The 19,156-nt window shown below is 45.8% G+C and overlaps 1 protein-coding gene and 1 non-coding gene across 8 annotated transcripts in view; one reads left to right on the forward strand and one right to left on the reverse strand.

The window, feature by feature from the left end:
- The window catches only part of PXMP4 (peroxisomal membrane protein 4), a 32,776-nt gene that overhangs the window by 1,583 nt on the left and 12,037 nt on the right, over positions 1 to 19,156 (forward strand). For 2 of the 7 annotated variants that reach the window (XM_030309780.1, XM_030309777.1), the window contains exons 2-3: positions 5,130 to 5,192; positions 12,641 to 12,720. In XM_030309780.1, the coding sequence (XP_030165640.1) occupies positions 5,130 to 5,192; positions 12,641 to 12,720 (143 nt within the window). Of the gene's footprint in view, positions 1 to 5,129; positions 5,193 to 8,254; positions 8,454 to 12,640; positions 15,425 to 17,262; positions 17,503 to 19,156 lie in introns of those variants that run through there. The other 5 variants (XM_030309774.1, XM_030309776.2, XM_030309778.1 and 2 more) reach the window with 5 other exon arrangements.
- Positions 8,706 to 8,808, reverse strand: LOC115511320. The gene has a single exon (XR_003967991.1). It is a non-coding gene; the product is annotated as a U6 spliceosomal RNA (small nuclear RNA).

The raw sequence follows: 19,156 nt of genomic DNA on the forward strand, positions 1-19,156 counted from the left end.
TTCAAACACAGAGATGCCTGATCCCAATGCCAGGCTCTTGGCTTCTCTGGAAACCCAGAGTCAGTTGGAATTGGTACCTGTTGGGCCTGAAGGTTTTATCAGCCATGCTGAGGTGTGACTAAGATGGGATAATATAAGTGGCCCTTTGCCAAGTTATTCTCAGGACAAAGCAGCAATGGGCATTGCCCAATGCTAGCTTTGTATATATACTTTCAACCCAGTTGTTCCTGTTGTCTCAGCCTTCCCAGCCAGGGCAGGCACTTGCTAAGATCAGGCCCTTCTCAGGCCTAGTTCCTTTATTTCAAAGCTGGGTGCCTTCATCTCTTCTGGCCTCAGTTTCCTTCTCTGTAAAATGGAAACAGCCTCACTCAAACGGAGTGATCTAAGGCAGTGATCCCATTACTGTTTAGTGCTAAGGCACCATGCCCATCTGTAAGGACCAAGAGTTCAAGGTCCTAATGAGATTCATCATTAGAGTACCATGGCAGTGCCCGGAATGCTTTACAGAGGAGGTGATGGTGATATTTTGAAGGCCGAGTTAGAATTTTCCAGGAGGAGAAGGACATCCCAACCAGAGGGAATGGTTTGAACAAAGGCCTGGAGGGGGAAAAGAATATGCGGTTTGTGCAGAGACGCTATCCATTCAGGGAGGCAGTCTTGGATGACTAAGACATATAAGCTTTGTAAAATTGAACTCACTGTGATTTCTACCCCTCAATATGTCAGTGTGCATCTCTAAAAATTTGAACATTTTCCTATATGGCTAATTATCATGATTACACTTAATAAATTAATAATAATCTATAGTATTGACTACTGTCCAGTTAATAGTCAAATTGTCCTGGCTGTCCCCTAAATGTCCTCCCTAAATGTTAGTTTGCTGAGACCAGGCTCTTCCTGGACATCATGTTGAACCTGTCATTATGTCCTGTAAGTCCTTTCAAACCCCAGGCACCCCCCTTTTCAGGACATAGAGTAATCCTGTGAATGATAGTAACTGGCTCCCACCTGAGTTTGAGGGCTTTGGGAATGAGGCCTGGCAGATGTAAGGAGGTGGGGGCACTATTCCACTTATGTCTGGGGTATAAGCAAGGGCCCTTCTCACCCTGGTGAGCTGGAGGAGGCTGAGGGCCTCTTTGTTCAAGGGAAAGAGACATGGCTTTGGATGAGGTGTGGCAGAGAGGTTGCTGTGGCCAAGATGGGGGCCCTGCCCACTGCTAGGCAGGAGACAAGATAAGCAATTCAGCATGGCCATCGCAACAATAACACTGGCTTCAACTTGTTAACATTTACAAATTTAATTTATATATATTTTAATTTTTAATGTTTATTAATTTTTTGAGAGAGAGTGAACAGGGGAGGAGCAGAGAGATAGGGGGACAGAATCAGAAGCAGGCTTCAGGCTCTGAGCTGTCAGCACAGAGCCTGACACGGGGCTTGAACTCACAAGCTGCAAGATCATGACCTGAGCTGAAGTCGGACGCTTAACTGACTGAGCCACCCAGGTACCCCTATATTTTAAAAATTAGGTAATGTTAGGGGTGCCTGTCTGGTTCAGTTGGTTGAGCATAAGACTCTTGATCTTGGGGTTGTAAGTTCGAGCCCTGCACTGGGTGTAAAGATCACTTAATAGTAAAATCTTTTTTAAAAATTAGGTAACTTTCGGGGCGCCTGGGTGGCTCAGTCGGTTAAGAGTACAGCTCTTAGTTTCGGCTCAGGTCATGATCTCACGGTGTGTGAATTCGAACCCCGAATCGGGCTCCATGCTGACAGCGCAGAGCCTGCTTGGGATTCTCTCTCTCTCCCTCTCTCTCTGCCCCTCCCCCACTCACTCTGTCTGTCTCTCTCTCAAAAAAACAAATAAATAAAACTTAAAAAAATTTTTTTTTAAATTACGTAACTTTCAGAAAACGCATAAAAAATTCGATGCTATGCCTGGCTGGCTCAGTCAGTGGAGCATGAGACTCTTGGTCTCAGGGTTGTGAATTCAAGGCCCACATTGGGCGTGGAGCCTACTTAAAAAAAAAGGTAGATGCTATGAAGTCCTGTTCACCCCATTCTTCTATCACTCAGTCTCCCTCCCTGGAGGTGACACCTGTATCCAGTCTCATGTCTCCCTCCAGAAGTATTCTCTGCATGTACAAACAAATACATATATTTCCCCCACACACATTTAAGACAAGTTTTCTTTTTTATTTTATTATTTAAAAAATATTTTTATTTATTTTTGAGAGCGCAGGCAGGGGAGGGGAAGGGAGAGGGGAACAGGAGATCTGAAGTGGAGTCTATGCTGACAGCAGCTAGCCCAGTGTGGGGCTTGACTCAGGAATCACAAGATCGTGACCTGATCTGAAGTTAGATGCTCAACCAACTGAGCCACCCAGGTGCCCCAAGACAAGTTTTATTTTGAAATAATTTTAGATTTATGGAAGAATTACCTCGTTTGATGCAACTTTATATTTTACACATCTTGCTCTAATATATCCTGCAGTGCACATAAAGCTGCCTCCGTCTTTTACATCTGTGTAGTATTCCACTCAGTGGTGGGACCATTGTTTGTTTATCCAGAAGCTCCCTGTGGATGGACATGGCTTCGCTTCCAGTCTTTTGCTGTTTCTTTTTTTTTTTTTTTTTTTTTTTTTAAATTTTTTTTTTAACGTTTATTTATTTTTGAGACAGAGAAAGACAGAGCATGAACGGGGGAGGGTCAGAGAGAGAGGGAGACACAGAATCCGAAGCAGCTCCAGGCTCTGAGCCGTCAGCCCAGAGCCCGACGCGGGGCTCGAACTCACAGACCGCGAGATCGTGACCTGAGTTGAAGTCGGACGCCTAACCGACTGAGCCACCCAGGTGCCCCTCTTTTGCTGTTTCTAACAAGCCTGTGGTGAACAGTGACAGATACTCATATGACAATATGTAGTCATGGTCATTGTGCCAAGGATTTTTAGACCTTGTAGCTTGGTAAGATCAGGGCCTGGCAGCTGGAGAACTTGGTGGGATAAGAGGGAGTCCAGTCAAGAACAAGAAGGAAGAGACTAGAACTTTCACATGTGCTACATCCTTAACTGCCAGAAGCAAGTCTGAAATGGAGAATACTTTTTACTGATGGGAGAAGAGAGGCTCAGAGAGGTTAAGTAACTTATCCAAGTTCACACAGTAAAACGTGGCAGGGCTTTGGCACCAAATACTACAGTATTTCCTTTTTACTACCCACTTGAATATAGTTAAAACAGAGGGGGCACCTCGCTGGCTCAGTGAGTGAAACATGCAACTCCAATCTTGGGGTTGTGAGTTTGAGCCCCATGTTGGGTGTGATTGTTTAAAAATAAAATCTTTAAAAAATAAATGAAAAACAATGAGGATGAAAGTATTCATGTTCACACAATCCCCAGTGCTCAAATGAGGAAGTACAAGGAGGGTCAGGGGAAGAGGTTTGAGTCTTAAAAAGAGGCCTTTATGTAACTTTTAAAATTTATTTCGGCATGCCTGGCTGGCTCAGTACATAGCACGTGTGTCTCTTGATCTCAGGGTCACGGGCTCAAGAAGCCCCACATTGGGCATGGAGCCTACTTTAAAAAAAAATGTTTGGGGCGCCTGGGTGGCGCAGTCGGTTAAGCGTCCGACTTCAGCCAGGTCACGATCTCGCGGTCCGTGAGTTCGAGCCCCGCGTCAGGCTCTGGGCGGATGGCTTGGAGCCTGGAGCCTGTTTCCGATTCTGTGTCTCCCTCTCTCTCTGCCCCTCCCCCGTTCATGCTCTGTCTCTCTCTGTCCCAAAAATAAATAAACGTTGGAAAAAAAAATTTAAAAAAAATGTTTATTCCAGTTGCTTTAATTTTAAAAGCAATGCTTAATCATTATAGATCATTTTGGAAGTATAGAAAAGTTAAAAGATAAAAGTAAATTCGCATACTTCTCCAGCTCTGGGGACATTGCTAACATTGTGGCATATTTCTTTCCAGTGTTTTTTATTTTTTAAATCCAGTTTTACAAAGCTCAGGTCCTCCTGTCTATAATAGTTGGAAAGAGGTGTATTTTGAACAGGTAGAAGGAATTATATTACTCAGCAACTATTTTAGGGAACTTACTAACTTTAAGATGAACCAAGCTGAAGATAGAACCTTCTAGAAATTACCTTCCCTCACAGATAATTAAAGGTTGTTCCAGAATCAGTCAGCCATCATGTACTAAGCACATGCTATATGTTAAGTACCATGCAAGGTGCTGGGGACTCTGTGGAGGACAAATCAAACACAGTCCCTCACGAAGCCCACAGTCTAGTGGAAGAAAGAGATAATTAGAATAGAATAAGTAGTTATGAGAAATTGAATCATTAACCCAGGAGTGTAGAGTACCACAGAGAAGCTTGGGGCTCTGTGGCAATGCAAATATTACCCTAACCTAGGCTGTTGTGTAAGAAGCCTCCACAGAGGCCCCAGCTGAAATTGGAGAGCTGAGGAAGCAGTGGCTACGTGAGGAGTAAAGGACAGTCTAGGCAGAGGGAACAGCCTGCCCAGAGGCAGGGGAGAAACTGGCAGTCCAAAGACCTACAGGAAGGCCAGGGCGGGTTGGATGGAGCAGGAGAAGTAGGGGGCAAGAGGTAGGAGAAGTAAGCAGGGGCCACATCTTGCAGCACTTTCAAGGCTGTGGGAAGAGCCCAGATTTTATTCTGTGAGTAGGGGAAAGGTATTGGCGGCTTTTAAATTGGGATGTGATATGATTTATGCTTTAAAAAAAAATGAGTCCGGCTGCAATGGTAAGTCAGTGTGGAACCGAGGCAGCAACTCCACACAGCCAGTTGGGTGAGGCTGGTGGAGGCCTTTGACACACATGGTCCCCTTTCATTGGAATTATAACCAGCCCCCTAGGCTGACATCCCCTTTTACTGTTAGGCAAACTGAGGCTCAGAGAAGTTAAATAACAAGCCTGAGGCCACACTACCAAGAAGGTGTTAGGACTGGGATTTGAACCCAGGTCTAACTTGAACCCAGATCTAACCTGAAAGCCAGCATTATCTCCCCTTCCAGGACGATGTTAGGATTAGGCTTGGAGAGGGGGTGAGGAGTCAGATTGCCCAGGGAGACTCTGTGAGGCAGTGACGCCATAGTAACTGTTTCCTTTCTTTTCTGCAGCTACGGAGTCAAAATCCGGGCCCCTCACGCGCTGGTCATGACCTTTCTCTTCCGGAGTGGCAGGTACCCACCCCCTCCTCAAACTGGGAGAGAGTATATTCAGCCCTCAGTACCAGGATGGTTGCACTAGCTTCCTAGCTAGGTCTAGCCTATCCCCCATCACCACCATCTCAAGTACGAGTCTGATCTATTATTGCTGCTCAAAAACTCCCCCGGCTCGCACGATCCTCCAGAGAAGCCCAACTTCCTTCCTTAAAAGCCCCTCTGCAACTAACCACGAGGAGCACTGGATGATGTATGGGATTGTTGAATCACTACATTGTACACCTGAAATGAAGATAACAGTATATATTAAGTATACTGATAACTTAAAAGAACTTTAAGATAACTTTAAAAAAAAGGCCCCCTGCTGCCTGGTCTCAGCTGCATCCCCACACTGTTCCCCTACATCCAGCCTGCAGTGCCCTTGGCACATAGGACTCGCTGCCATGCCACATGTGGTTCCACCTCCCCACGTTTACTTATACAACACCCCCTGCCGGGCATGCTCTTTCCTCTTCTGCCCTACCTTTATTTCCTTCCTGGCAACCAATACCAATTTTATGAGGGTTACTTCCTTGGGAAAACTGTCCATGACCTCCCTCCCTTACTCAAACTTCTTGGTCTTCCTCCAACCCCCGTGACTTTCCCCTCATTGCACTTCTCAGAAACTACTCTGTGGCCTCGTTTTTAATGCTGAGATTTATTTGGCCATGGGTCCTCCTTGGGTGAACCATTGCTTTTTTTCTTTTTAAAGTTTATTTATTTATTTTGAGAGAGAGAGAGAGAGGGAGTGCGCATGAGCGGGGGAGAGGCAGAGAGAGAGGGAGGGGGAGAGAGAATCCTAAGCAGGCTCCATGCTCTTAGCGCAGAGCCCAATGTGGGGCTCAAACTCATAAACCGTGATATCTTGACCTGAGCCGAAACTAGGAGTCAGACACTTAGCTAACTAAGCATCTGTGGCCTGGTTTTTTTTTTTTTTTAACTTTTTTTTTTTTTTTTAAACGTTTATTTATTTTTGAGACAGAGAGAGACAGAGCATGAACAGGGGAGGGTCAGAGAGAGGGAGACACAGAATCTGAAACAGGCTCCAGGTTCTGAGCTGTCAGCACAGAGCCCGACGCAGGGCTTGAACTCACTGACCGTGAGATCATGACCTGAGCCGAAGTCAGCCACTTAACCGACTGAGCCACCCAGGCACCCCTGTGGCCTGGTTTTTAATGTATGTAGCTTCACCTAGAGCTTATAAGAAGCACACATGGACAGCCTATTGGCCAAATCCAGCTCACAAGATTTTCCCTTTTTTGTATTTTTTTAGGGTTGCTCTTTTCTTTCTTTTTTTAAGTAAGCTCTATACCCATCATGGGGCTCGAATTCACACCTCTTGTAGTTTTGCTTTATTTATTGATTCGCTGATTTTAGTTTTGGTTTTTGCCCTCTGTTTTCTTTTTTTTTTTTTTTTTTTAAATTTTTTTTTTCAACGTTTATTTATTTTTGGGACAGAGAGAGACAGAGCATGAACGGGGGAGGGGCAGAGAGAGAGGGAGACACAGAATCGGAAACAGGCTCCAGGCTCCGAGCCATCAGCCCAGAGCCTGACGCGGGGCTCGAACTCACGGAGCGCGAGATCGTGACCTGGCTGAAGTCGGACGCCTAACCGACTGCGCCACCCAGGCGCCCCATGCCCTCTGTTTTCTTAAAATTGAACTCATTCTTTCAAACAGTAAATATTTATTGAACATCTCTTATGTGCCAGACACCATTTTAGGTGCTAGGGATAAAGGAGCGAACAAAGCAGTCAGTGATCAAGAGGAACAATGCTGGTGGCCCAGACATTGGTGGTGGGAGTGTAGGTGAGAGGAAAGTGGTCAGACTCTCGAAACATTTTGAAGGCAAGATTAGCACCAATACTTGATAACTGGGAAATCCAGCTTTCTTGCATTAATGCCTGGCTGGCACAGTCACTATAGCATGTGACCCTTGATCTCGAGGTCATGAGTTTCAGCCCCATGTTGGGCATAGAGTTTACTCAAAAAAAAAAAAAAAAAAAAAGATTAAGAACTGGCAACACGGGGCTTGTGTTCCTGTGAGGCAAGAGCCAGCTGACTCCTGGCTGTCCCCACTCACCTGGCCGATTTCCACAGGTTCCAGTTGACCCACTTCAAGGTCCTCATCTAGCCTCTAGGTTGGTTGTGTCATCCTTGAATTGTACACTCTGCCCTTGTCCTTGTGTTCTCCTCACTGCCCCCTAGTGACTTAATTTTAAAAGATAAATAGAATCCTTTCCCTACTTAAATGTGTACTTTTCTCAGGATAAAGACAGAAGAGCATGGCCCTTCCTCTCCCCACATCATTTCCCCCCATATTCTTTGCTCAGGCCTTGATGGCTTCTCTCTGTCCCTTTACTCCTTACTCTCTGTCCCTCCTCCAAACCTTTGCATGTGCTGATCCCTCTGCCTGGATGCAAGTCCTCTCCCCTCTCGACTTCATTAACACCTCATCAATCCTTCAGATCCCAGGATCATCTCTGGTCAAGTCGAAATTTGACCCTTGCTTCGTGATTATTTATGTTCTCCCTTTAGATCATATATCTTATGAAGGCAGCAAGCACTTTCCCTCAGAATCGTATCCCCAGCTCCAGTACATAGTAGGCTCTCCCTTACTCTCTCATTCATGTCTTCACAGCTCACTCCAAAAAAACATGTATTGAGTACCTACTATGTGCCAAGCTCTGTTCAGATGTAGACACCACTCTTCAGTAGCTTGCACTGGAGTGGGGTGGGAGTGGGGAGAAATAATAAACAAGCATATAAGTGTCAGCTGGTGTAAGAGCTGTGAAGGAAAAGAGGACAGGATATGATGGGCATTCTTTTGAGTCGGGTGGTCAGGCAAGGGCCCTCTGAGGAAGTGGCATGGAGTCAAGGCCTGAATCCAATGGGACAGCAGCCCCCACGACATGGAAGCTAGAGGCCTGGGGCTGAAAGAGCAGTGGCCGTGAGCTCCTCGCCTGGTTCACATTTGCACGCCCAGTGAGTGAACGTGGAACACTGGGCCTGTGCTCATGGGGGCTCCCTGTGTTTGTGCAGCCTCCAGGAGAAGCTGTGGGCCATCCTGCAGGCCACGTACACCCACTCCTGGAACCTGGCCTGCTTTGTGTTCGCCTATAAGGGGCTCTGTGCCCTGCAGTCCCACGTGCAGGGCGAGACCTACCAGGTGCACTCGTTCCTGGCTGCCTTCATCGGGGCCTTGCTGGTGTTTAAAGATAACAATAACATCAACAGTCAGGTAAAGACCCTGCCCCAGGATAGGGGTTGGGCTGCGGGTGGGGTTGGGGGGTGGGAGGGACGTGGTCCAGGTAGAGGTCAAAGAGGTAGAGGTCCGAGGGTCTGTGATTCACCAGTCCCTGTGTGACCTTGGGAAAGTCACTTTCTCCTCAGTTTCCTTATCTGTAAACCAAGCAAGCAGCTTGCTGAAATTCCATCTTTCCCAAAACTCAGTGTGTGTGCTGTTTTCTGGAACAAAGATCTTTTTTTTTTTTTTAATCTGGAATGCTTCACAAATTTGTGTGTCATCCTTGCACAGGGGTCATGCTAATCTCTATATTGTTCAATTTTAGTAGATTTGCTGCCGAAGCGAGCACTGGAGCAAAGATTGAAAAACAAAAAACCAAAAAACACTGTGCAGTGAAATGAGGAAAAAAAAAAAAACACACCACCACTCTGGGGGCACTTGGCTGGCTCAGTCAGTAGAGCATATGACTCTTGATCATGGGTCATGAGTTCAAGCTCCACATTGGGTGTAGAGCTTACTTAAAAAAATGGCTACCAGACACCTGGGGGGCTCAGTTGGTTAGTCATCTGACTTCAGCTCAGGTCATGATCTCACCATTTGTGAGTTGGAGCCCCGTGTCGGGCTCTGTGCTGACAGTGTAGAGCCTGGAGCCTGCTTCAGATTCTGTGTCTCCCTCTCTCTCTGTCCCTCCCCTGCTTGTACACTGTCTCTGTCTCTCTCAAAAATAAACAGTAAAAGAAAAAAATTTAAATTGGCCTGGAGTAAGATATTCATAAAACATAACTTATTTAAAAAATTTTTTTTTTTTTTTTTTTTTTTTTTTTTTTTTTTTTTACATTTATTGTTGAGAGAGACAGAAAGACAGAGCATAAGTGGGAGAGAGGCAGAGAGAGAGGCAGACACAGAATCTGAAGCCGGCTCCAGGCTCTGAGCTGTCAGCACAGAGCCTGCCACAGGGCTCAAACTCACAAACCGTGAGATCATGTCCTGAGCTGAAGTCGGACACTTAACCGACTGATCCACCCAGGCGCCCCATAAAACATAACTTTTTACACTCGAAGAATGATCTCCTATTCTTTAACTTGTCCTTTTTCTAGGTTAAATCCTTTTTTTTTTCTTCTTTTTTTTGTGAAATGAAATGCTAGTTATTGTTTTAAGTCCTTTTTGGTCATCGTGAAAAGTTGGCAGACCCTCTTTTTGCCTCCCTCAAATTTATTAAATACTTTCAAATTATAAAACGTTTTATTTTCACATTTTAAAAAATGCAGACTAAGCACCCCTGTGTGCCTGGCATACTTCTAGGTGCTTGGGGTATGGTCACAATAAAACTAGACAATAAATTGAAAAGGGGCACCTGGGTGGCTCAGTCAGTTAAGCGTCTGACGCTTGATTTCGTTTCAGGTCATAATCTCACTGTTGGTGAGACATGAGATCGAGCCCACATCTGACAGGGCAGAGCCTGCTTGGGATTCTGTCTCCCTCCCTCTTTTCTTCCCCTCCCCCATTTGTGCGTGTGCATATGCTCTCTCTCTTTCAAAATAAATAAACTTAAAAAAAAAAAGGATTTAAAAGAAAGTTCCCACCCTCCATTAATTGTCCAGCCACTGTCCATGAACACTTCAACTGTGTCTTGTGTGCTCTTCAGAAATTGTCTGTGCTTGTGTCTGAACATATCAGGAGTTTTCCTCCAATGAGATCACACCACACTTTTTCTTCACAGAATGATGTATTTTGGAAACCTTTCTTGTCAATCCCTCATTCTTTTTAACATCAGCAAAGTTCTCCATTGGGTGGATAGACCAGGCTTGATTTTCCTAGTCTCCTCTGGATGGACAAGGGGGTGTCTAGCCTTTTGCCAGTACACACACATTGTAGTCTGCGTCTTTGGGCGTTTGTCTGTCAATCCATCTGAAATTTCCTCAACGTGGGATTGTGGAGTCTGTGGATATGAGCATTTTGTATTTTGAGAAAATTTCCCCAGTTTTTGTTGTTGTTGTTAGAAATGTCACTGGTCTGGGATGCGGTGGCTTAGTCGGTTAAGTGTCCAGCTCTTGATTTTAGCTCAGGTCATGATCTCAGGTTTTGTGAGCTTGAGCCCTGCATAGGTCTCTGTACTGACAACACGGAGCCTGCTTGGGATTCTCTCTCTCCCTCTGTCTCTGTTTCTCGCCTGCTGTGTGGGTGCATACTCTCTCTCAAAAGAAATAAACTTAAAAAAAATAAATAAAAGAAATGGCACTGGCTTATAAACTTCTAAGGGCTAGGAATCCTGGTCACACTATCTTCTTACCCCTCCTTTTCCCTGACCCCTCTGACCTCCATTTCTGAAATTTTGTCATTTCAAAAGTGTTCTAGAAGTAGAGTCATTGCTGTATGTAACCTTTGAGGATTGACTTTTTTTTTTAAGTTTATTTATTTTTTTGAGAGAGCTCACGCACATGCAGACATGCGATTAGGGGAGGGCAGAGAGGGAGGGAGAATCCTAAGCAGGCTCTTATGCTGATGGCGGGGCTCAAACCCACGAACTGTGAGATCATGACCTGAGCCAAAATCAAGAGTTGGTCGCGTAACCGACTGAGACATCCAGGTGCCCCTGCATGTTTAATTTTTTAAGAAATTGCCAAACTATTTTCTAGAGGACCGTACTATTTTACATTCCCATCAGGAATATACAAATGATCCATTTTCTCCACATCTGAGCCAGCATTGGTTGATCACATTTTTTTTTTAATTTTTTTTCAACGTTTTTTATTTATTTTTGGGACAGAGAGAGACAGAGCATGAACGGGTGAGGGGCAGAGAGAGAGGGAGACACAGAATCGGAAACAGGCTCCAGGCTCCGAGCCATCAGCCCAGAGCCTGACGCGGGGCTCGAACTCACAGACCGCGAGATCGTGACCTGGCTGAAGTCGGACGCTTAAATGTGATCAACCGCCCCTATTGATCACATTTTTAATTTTAGCCACTCTGATAGGTGTCAGGGCTTCTCATTGCGGTTTTAATTTGCATTTTCCTAATGGCTAATGACGTTGAACATCTTTCCATGTCCTTATTTTCCATCTGTATAACCAGTTCAGTGAAGCATCTGTTCGCATCTTTTGCTTATTTTCTAATTGGATTGTTTCTTTTCTTTACCGTTGAGTTTTAAGAGGTTTTTTTTTTAAATATATTCCAGATACCAGTTTGTCAGATATGTGTTTGTGAATATTTTCTCTCACCTGTGGCTTTTCTTTTCAGGCTCTTCATAGGGGCTTTCACAATCAATTTTAAATTTCGATAAGACCCAACCTATTAATTGTGTGTGGGTGTGTGTGTGTGTGTGTGCATTGTATTTTTTGGTGTCAAGTTACCTTTTAGTTTTGAAACATGTAAATGTATTCATTTTCTAAATTTTTTTAAATGATTATTTATTTTTGAGAGAGAGAGAGCACGAGCAGGGGAGGGGCAGAGAGAGAGGGAGACACAGAATCTGAAGCAGGCTCCAGGCTCTGAGCGGTCAGCACAGAGCCTGACATGGGACTCGAACTCGGACCGCAAGATCATGACCTGAGCCAAGGTCGGGCGCTCAACCAACTGAGCCACCCAGGTGCCCCTATTTTCTAAAATTTTTAATTAACAAGAATGATAAATTAAGAAATGAATAGCAATGTTAAAATACCCGCTACATATTTCAAATCACCTTGCATACCAGCACACTGTTCCAGGGGCTCCTGGATGGCTTAGTCAGAAGAGCATGAGACTCTTGAACTCGGTCGGGGTCATAGGTTCAAGCCCCACATTGGGTGTAAAGATTACTAAAATAAATTTTAAAACTTTATTCTTTATTTATTTACTTTTCTAAATGTTTATTTATTTTGAGAGAGAGAGCATAAGCACAAGTGGGGGAGAGACAGTAAGAGAGAGGGAGAGAGAGAGAGAATCCCAAGCAGGCTCAGTGTTGTCAGCACAGAGCTTGACATGGGGCTCAATCCCATGAACCCGTGAGATCATGACCTAAGCCGAAACCAAGAGTCAGATGCCCAACAGACTGAACCACCCAGGCACCTCTAAATAAAGAAACTTAAAAAAAAAAAGAAAAACACTAGTCCACTGCACAGTAGGTGCCCCAGTGCATGGGTCAGGGGGAGAAGGTTCCCAGTGGCTGGGCCCTCCTGTAATCCCCTGTCATTCCCTTCCTGCAGATCAACATGTACCTGCTGTCACGGCTCCTGTTTGCCCTGTGCCGCCTGGGCGTGGAGAAGGGCTACATTCCTGAACCCAGGTGGGACCCTTTCCCTTTGCTCACTGGGATAGTGTGGGGGCTGGTGCTGTGGCTCTTTGAGTACCACCAGCACACTCTACAACCCTCACTGCAGTCCTCCATGACCTACCTGTATCAGGACAGCGATGTATGGCACGATATCTCAGACTTCCTCCTCTACAACAAAAGCCTTCCCTCAAAGTAACGTGCTCCCAAGGTGCTTATGGGGGCATCTGCACCCGAGATTGGCTCCATCGGTGAATCCTCCCAGTGGATCCTTCTTCTCAAGATCATGGTTCTCAGACTCCAGATTCTATTGTCCCAGGGTTCCATTTGCTGAAGCAAAAGCACTGATTTCCAAGTCCCGTTAGGTACTCCCAAATGGTGGACCAAGTGGCGATTCGGGCTGTGGAGGCTTGGACATGATTCCAGCTCTGCTGCTGACTTCTGTGAGACCAGGGAAAGACACCCCCTCTGGGCATCAGAGGAGGGCCCTGAAGTCTCTTACTGGTGTGTACGGTCTTGAATCATTCTTGAGTAACAGAGTGCTCCTTGCTGGTGGGCAGTGGGTTGCAAATACGTTTTTAGAAAATATTATATTTCTTGCTCAGGTGTTCTAATGGAGAAGCTCTAGAATTCCACTGTCCAGTGGAAGCACAATGGGATCCATATATGTAATTAAAGCTTTTCTTAGTAGCCACATTACAAAAAGTAGAAAGAAACAGGTGAGATTAATCTTAATTATATATTTAACCCAATATTTCTAAAATTTTATCATTTTAACATGTAATTAATATAAAAAGTAACAAGCTATTTTACATTCTTTTTTTCTAGTACTATGTCATCAGAGTCACATATGTGTTGTATGCTTATAGCATGTCTCAATTTGGGCCAGTCATTTTTCAAGTGCTCAGTCAGCCACATGTGGCTAGTGGCTACACAGATGTAGAACACTTCTGTCCTTACAGAAAATTCTAGTGGACAGTACGGATACAGAGCTGGGGATATGGGTTTGAGTCCCCACTCCACCACTACGTAACCTTGGGGAAGGTACTTAACCTCTCTGAGCCTCAGTTTCCTGTAAAATGAGGATAATCATAAAACACAGTGGGTGTCCTCATTGGACTTGTATAACTACAACAGCTGCTATTACTACTAATTACTTCTATTTAGTGAGCTCCTACTTCCTCCCGGTGCTTTGCACATATTATTTTTAATCCATGCAGTGACCTTGCAAGTATGTATTCTGATCCTCATTTCACAGATGTAGGCACAGGATCAGAAAGGGGAAGTAACTTGCTGAAGGTAATACAACTAGTATGATGGCCAAATCAGGGTTTGAACCCAGAGCTGTCTGAGTTCAAAGCCCATGGGTTTTTTTCAGTGCCTTATGTTAAATTTAGAAACCTAAGCTATGCAAACGTTAGCTGGTTATAGGATCGGTTCCAGGCTGGGGGTGCAAACTCAGGTGCCCACAGGGACCTGGCAAGGGGCATAAATGAAAATGTGCACTAGGGAGTGGTGGGGACACGGTCAACTGGAGACTCACGGGCCAGTCTGATTTTAAAAATCAGTGTGCTGGGTAAATCAAACAGGTCTCCAGGAAGATTTGGTCCATGGCCCACCAATTTGAGACCCTTGGTCTAGTAAGAATACTTCAGTCTCTTTTTATATTTTAGAAATTACTAGTAGAAATGTGCACATGAGTCACTGGTGATCTTATTAAAATGTAGATTCTGACTCAGTGAGTTTGCGGTAGGGCCAGACATTCTGCACTTCTCACAGGCTTCCAGGTGCCGCTGGTGGTGCTGCTGGTCTAAGCCATACTTTGAGTAATGAGGCAGTAGGGAATGATATGCAGCCAGCTATTATCCCTTGTTACAAGTGAGGAAACTGAGTCACAGAGCTGTTAGGTAATCATGGTGGCATCACATCTGATGCCAATAGCAGTGTTCTCAGCCATGGTGTTGTACTACACGTTTGGAGAAGGTGATCTGGAAGGTCTCTGAATTCACTCTGTGGAGGCTGAATGAGATCCCAAGGTTACGCGGGGGAGGGGGGTGGTCATCAGCAAGCAGATGCTGGGGGTGCTGCACCCATATCTCCTCCAACTTACCACTTCACCGCACACCAGCCAACTTTTCCACCTGCCACCCCTGTGTCTCTGCCTGAAGGCCCTCTCTTGTTACTGGCATCTGCTCCGTCTCCGCACAGCAGGTCTGGAGGATTACCACATCCCAGGAGCAGCCCTCAACCAATGACTGATGAATCCCCCCCCCCCCCCATTATCACCGGGTGCGGTAACTCTGAGGCACATGCTCCACACTGGCTCCCAGAGTTCCCCAGCGGGACTGAACTCGGCCTGCCCACAGTGGTCACTTGCTTGATAACACTCCCTTCTCTGTCTCCCTTCCTCATGCCCCTACGAGTACTTCCTGGGACCATTTCCCAAATAAACCACTTGCACTGAAATCCTTGTCTTGGGGTCTGCTATTGAGGAAACCCAAACTAAAATTGGCCTCCAGTGCAGCAGGTTGAGAGTCCGTATAACATGCTGATTGGGGACAGCAAAAGCGCCTGGGCTCAGCCCTGTTTCCTTAGGCAAATGGCTTAACCATTCTGTACCTCTGTTTCTTCATCTGTAAAATATGCATTCTGATAGCACTCACCTCACAGGATGGCCTGGGGGATTAAACAACATGACGAATATAAAGTAAGCACTCAATAAATGTTTGCTGTTATTTCTAATATAGCATCCCAACGTAGGAGGAAGTGTGGTCCTAAGAACTGAGTACCCCCCGCTTTTAACCTGTCCTACCCGCCCCCCCCCCCCCCCCCCAGTTAAAGGTAGAGCCTTGGCTGTGTGCCTGCCTAGCATCCCCCCACTGCTGTGGGGGCCTGGCCGGCTACACCAGCGACTGTCTCTGCTCTCTAAGAATAGGTTTCCCTCACAGATGGCATCTCTCTGGATCCTGCCAGAGCATCTGGTGCCTCCAACTGCTCACTCCAGGGAGGAAGGCTGTGTGGTCCTTGCTGAGGAGCAGAGCTCTGGCTTCCAGCAGACCTGGGAGGAGTCCCCACTTGGCTCCCTCCTAGCCGAGCTTCCATTTCCTAAGATCCGTAAAATGAGCATTGCCAAAGGGCCCTTGGCACACAGTAGGCACTCTATAAATGCTACTTCCTGAAATAGTACAATGGTTTAATGTGTTTATTAAGGACCTGCCACATTCCTATGAAGTCTTCTGACACGTAAGACTATACGAAATAATTTTTCAGCAAAACTCACACAGTACAAAAGGTAGGTCACAAGGAAAAATCAAGTTCCTTCGTACCCCCAAGCTCCACCCTCAAACCCTCTCTCTTGCCAGGGGCATTCACTGTTAGCACTTACTAGTACAGCCTTTCTGAGATATTCTGTACACAGCCACCTATCTTGGTCTTGTAAGAAACGTTTAAAAAAGATTTTATTTTTAAGTAATCTCCACACCCAACATGGGGCTCGAACTCACAACCCGAAGATCGAGAGTCACATGCTCCGTCGACTGAGCCATCCAGGCACTCCTGTCTTATGAGAAACTTTATATCACACTGTCATCTCAACAAGTCTTTGGCATTTCTTCTTTGTCCTCTGCGTGTTCCGTTTCCCTTTGATCAATAATCTAATATGAAAGTGAGCCCTTTCTCTGAGCTGCTTCCCACCCCAACTCTACCCCATCACCCCCTCAGGCAGGCTGTTACTGTGATCAGTGTAAAGGTGAACCTCCCTAGATATCCAGATATTACCATCGGTGACACCCCACGTTCAGGCCGATGGAGCTCCCAGTGAAAGGGAAAGGACAAAAATGAGGTTAATTTGGGGCCTTCTGCTGCTCCACTTTCAAATTAGAGATGGGTCCGTGAGGCCCATGTGAGAGCAATGATTCATAGGCCAAGATGCCAAGAAACTGCCTCTTGTGACGCTCCCTGCTCCCTGCTCCCTTCTACGTCGCAGGCCCCAGAAAGAATTGTAGAGATGGTGTTTCTTTCTCCATCGTTTGCTCGGGTTTACAAGAATCAAGCTTTGAACCTGACGCTCTCCTAAACCAGAACATCGTGCTGCACGCATTCCACCCCCCAGAGCGAACCCCATGTCGCCACAATCTGTGACTTCAGCTGGGCTGCTTTCTTTAACGAATTAGAGGGTATTTATAAAAAGAAACGTTATTTCTTTTCCCCTCCCCTTGTCATGTTCCAGATGGATAGGGAAAGAGTGTGTCTTCCTTCAGCCCTGAAGAGCATTTGGGTAAGAGGGGTTTCATTTTAATCAGAGAGTCTCCTGCAGGACTCGCTCATGAGCTACAGGCCGCAGGGGTCCAGGTGGACGACAGAGGGAAAGCTGGGCTCCCTTCTGGCATTGTTTTTAGAGACGCTTCCTCATGGAGGGTTCCCTGCTTTCTGCACCAGGTCTCCGTGCCCAGAGCTTTGCAGGTGTCACGATTTCACAAACAAGACGGGAAAACAGGCAAAATGGAAATGTAGGTCATAGGGTCTCCATCCAAAACATTGTTCCCATTGCTTTTCCAGGCTTCCTCCGTCAGACTGTCCTCATGGGCTGGATGTCAGCTGAGGGAAGGATCAGGGCCAGACCACATCAGCTCTTACGACTTTCCTTTTTAGGGGGTCTTTTTAATGTGTGTCATGAACCCCTCTTTGGCATCTGGTGAAGCCTATGGACTCTTCTCAGAATGCTGTATTTAAACCCATTAAATAAAATACATAGGAGGGACGCCTGGGTGGCTCAATCGGTTGAGTGTGTGACTTCGGCTCGGGTCATCATCTCATGGTTCCTGGGTTCGAGCCCCGTGTTGGGCTCTGCACTGGCAGCACAGAGCCTGCTTGGGATTCTTGCTCTCTCCTCTCTCTCTGCCCCTCCCCTGCTCACGCTTTCTGTCTATAAATAAATAAATAAATAAATAAAGCTTTAAAAATAAATAAAATACATAGGATTATTGGGGTGCCTTGCTTGCTTAGTCAATGAAACATGTGACTCTTGATCTTGGGGTTGTGAGTTTGAACCCCACATTGGGTGTACAGATTACTTAGAAATAAAATCTTGGGGCACCTGGGTGGCTCAGTCGGTTGAGTGTCCGACTTTGGCTCAGGTCATGATCTCACAGTTTGTGAGTTCGAGCCCCGCACCCGACTCACTGCTGTCAGCATGGAACCTGCCTCAGATCCTCTCTTCCCCTCTCTCTCTGCCCCTGCCCTGCTTGCTCTCTCTCTCTCTCAAAACTAAACATTAAAAAAATTATTTTTAGGGGCACCTGGGTGGCTCAGTCGGTTAAACGTCTGACTTCAGCTCAGGTCATGATCTCGCAGTCTGTGGGTTTGAGTTCCACATCGGGCTCTGTGCTGACAGTTCAGAGCCTGGAGCCTGCTTCAGATTCTGTGTCTTCCTCTCTCTCTACCCCTCTACTACTCATTTTCTCTCTCTGTCTCTCTCTGTCTCTCTCTCAAAAATAAACATTAAATTTTTTTAATCTTTTTAAATAAAATCTTAAAAAATAATAAAAATAAAATGCATAAGATTACAAAAGACAAGAATTATATTGACTATAGAGTTAATTATCAAAATATTTTTTAAATTTGCGATTTAGTATTATATGTTCTTTTTTTAGCACACTAAATAAATAGTAGCAGATCTAAAAGTGTCATGATTTCACAGGTGCATTAGGCATAAACAGTACCTCCAGATCCGGCAGCAGCTGTGACAGGGCACTGATGTAGTTGTGGTTTCTGTTGCTGGTAAAGTCCTGGTGCTGCTAATTTGCCTCTGGTCTGTTGCCTGCATGGAGTTGAAGGAGATGTTACATTGCAGTCAGAGGCTGGTGAATTAATAGATGTAATATTTTTTTTCTCCTGTCCAAGTTCCTGGAACTTGGGTTCATGGGTCACAGATTCAGAACTTATGTTTGAGAGTGACCTCAGCCTGACTACATGACAGCTGTCCTTAACCTAGCCCTGAACACGGGAATAATAAAAATACTGGCTGATGTTGTCTGAGTCTCTGCCAGTACCAAGTACCTGGTGACATTGGACGCTAGAACTCGGCAATGGAAGAAGCCAGCTCCTGCTCATCGGGGGCTTAGAGTCAAGGGAGGGAAGTCTGGCACATGAATACACAAATAAGATAATTTTGGAGAGCAGTGGGTGCTCTGAAGTCAATAGCACAGGGCAGTGTAATAGAATGACGTGGAAAGGGAGAACAAGAGGGTCTGTTTTCCAGGGAAGGCCTCTCAGATCCACGGTGAGGAGAGAGCAGAGATACAGAGGAAGGGTGTTCCCAGCACAGGATCTGCAAAGTGTGCAGAGGAGGGAACCAGCTGAAAGCATTCCAGGGCCTGGCAGGAGGCCCGTGTGGCTGGGACAGAGTGCAGGGTGGGGGTGCGCTGGAGTGCTGGAGTGAGTGTTGGAGATG

Source organism: Lynx canadensis, chromosome A3 (assembly GCF_007474595.2).
Source record: "Lynx canadensis isolate LIC74 chromosome A3, mLynCan4.pri.v2, whole genome shotgun sequence".
Taxonomy (NCBI): domain Eukaryota; kingdom Metazoa; phylum Chordata; class Mammalia; order Carnivora; family Felidae; genus Lynx; species Lynx canadensis.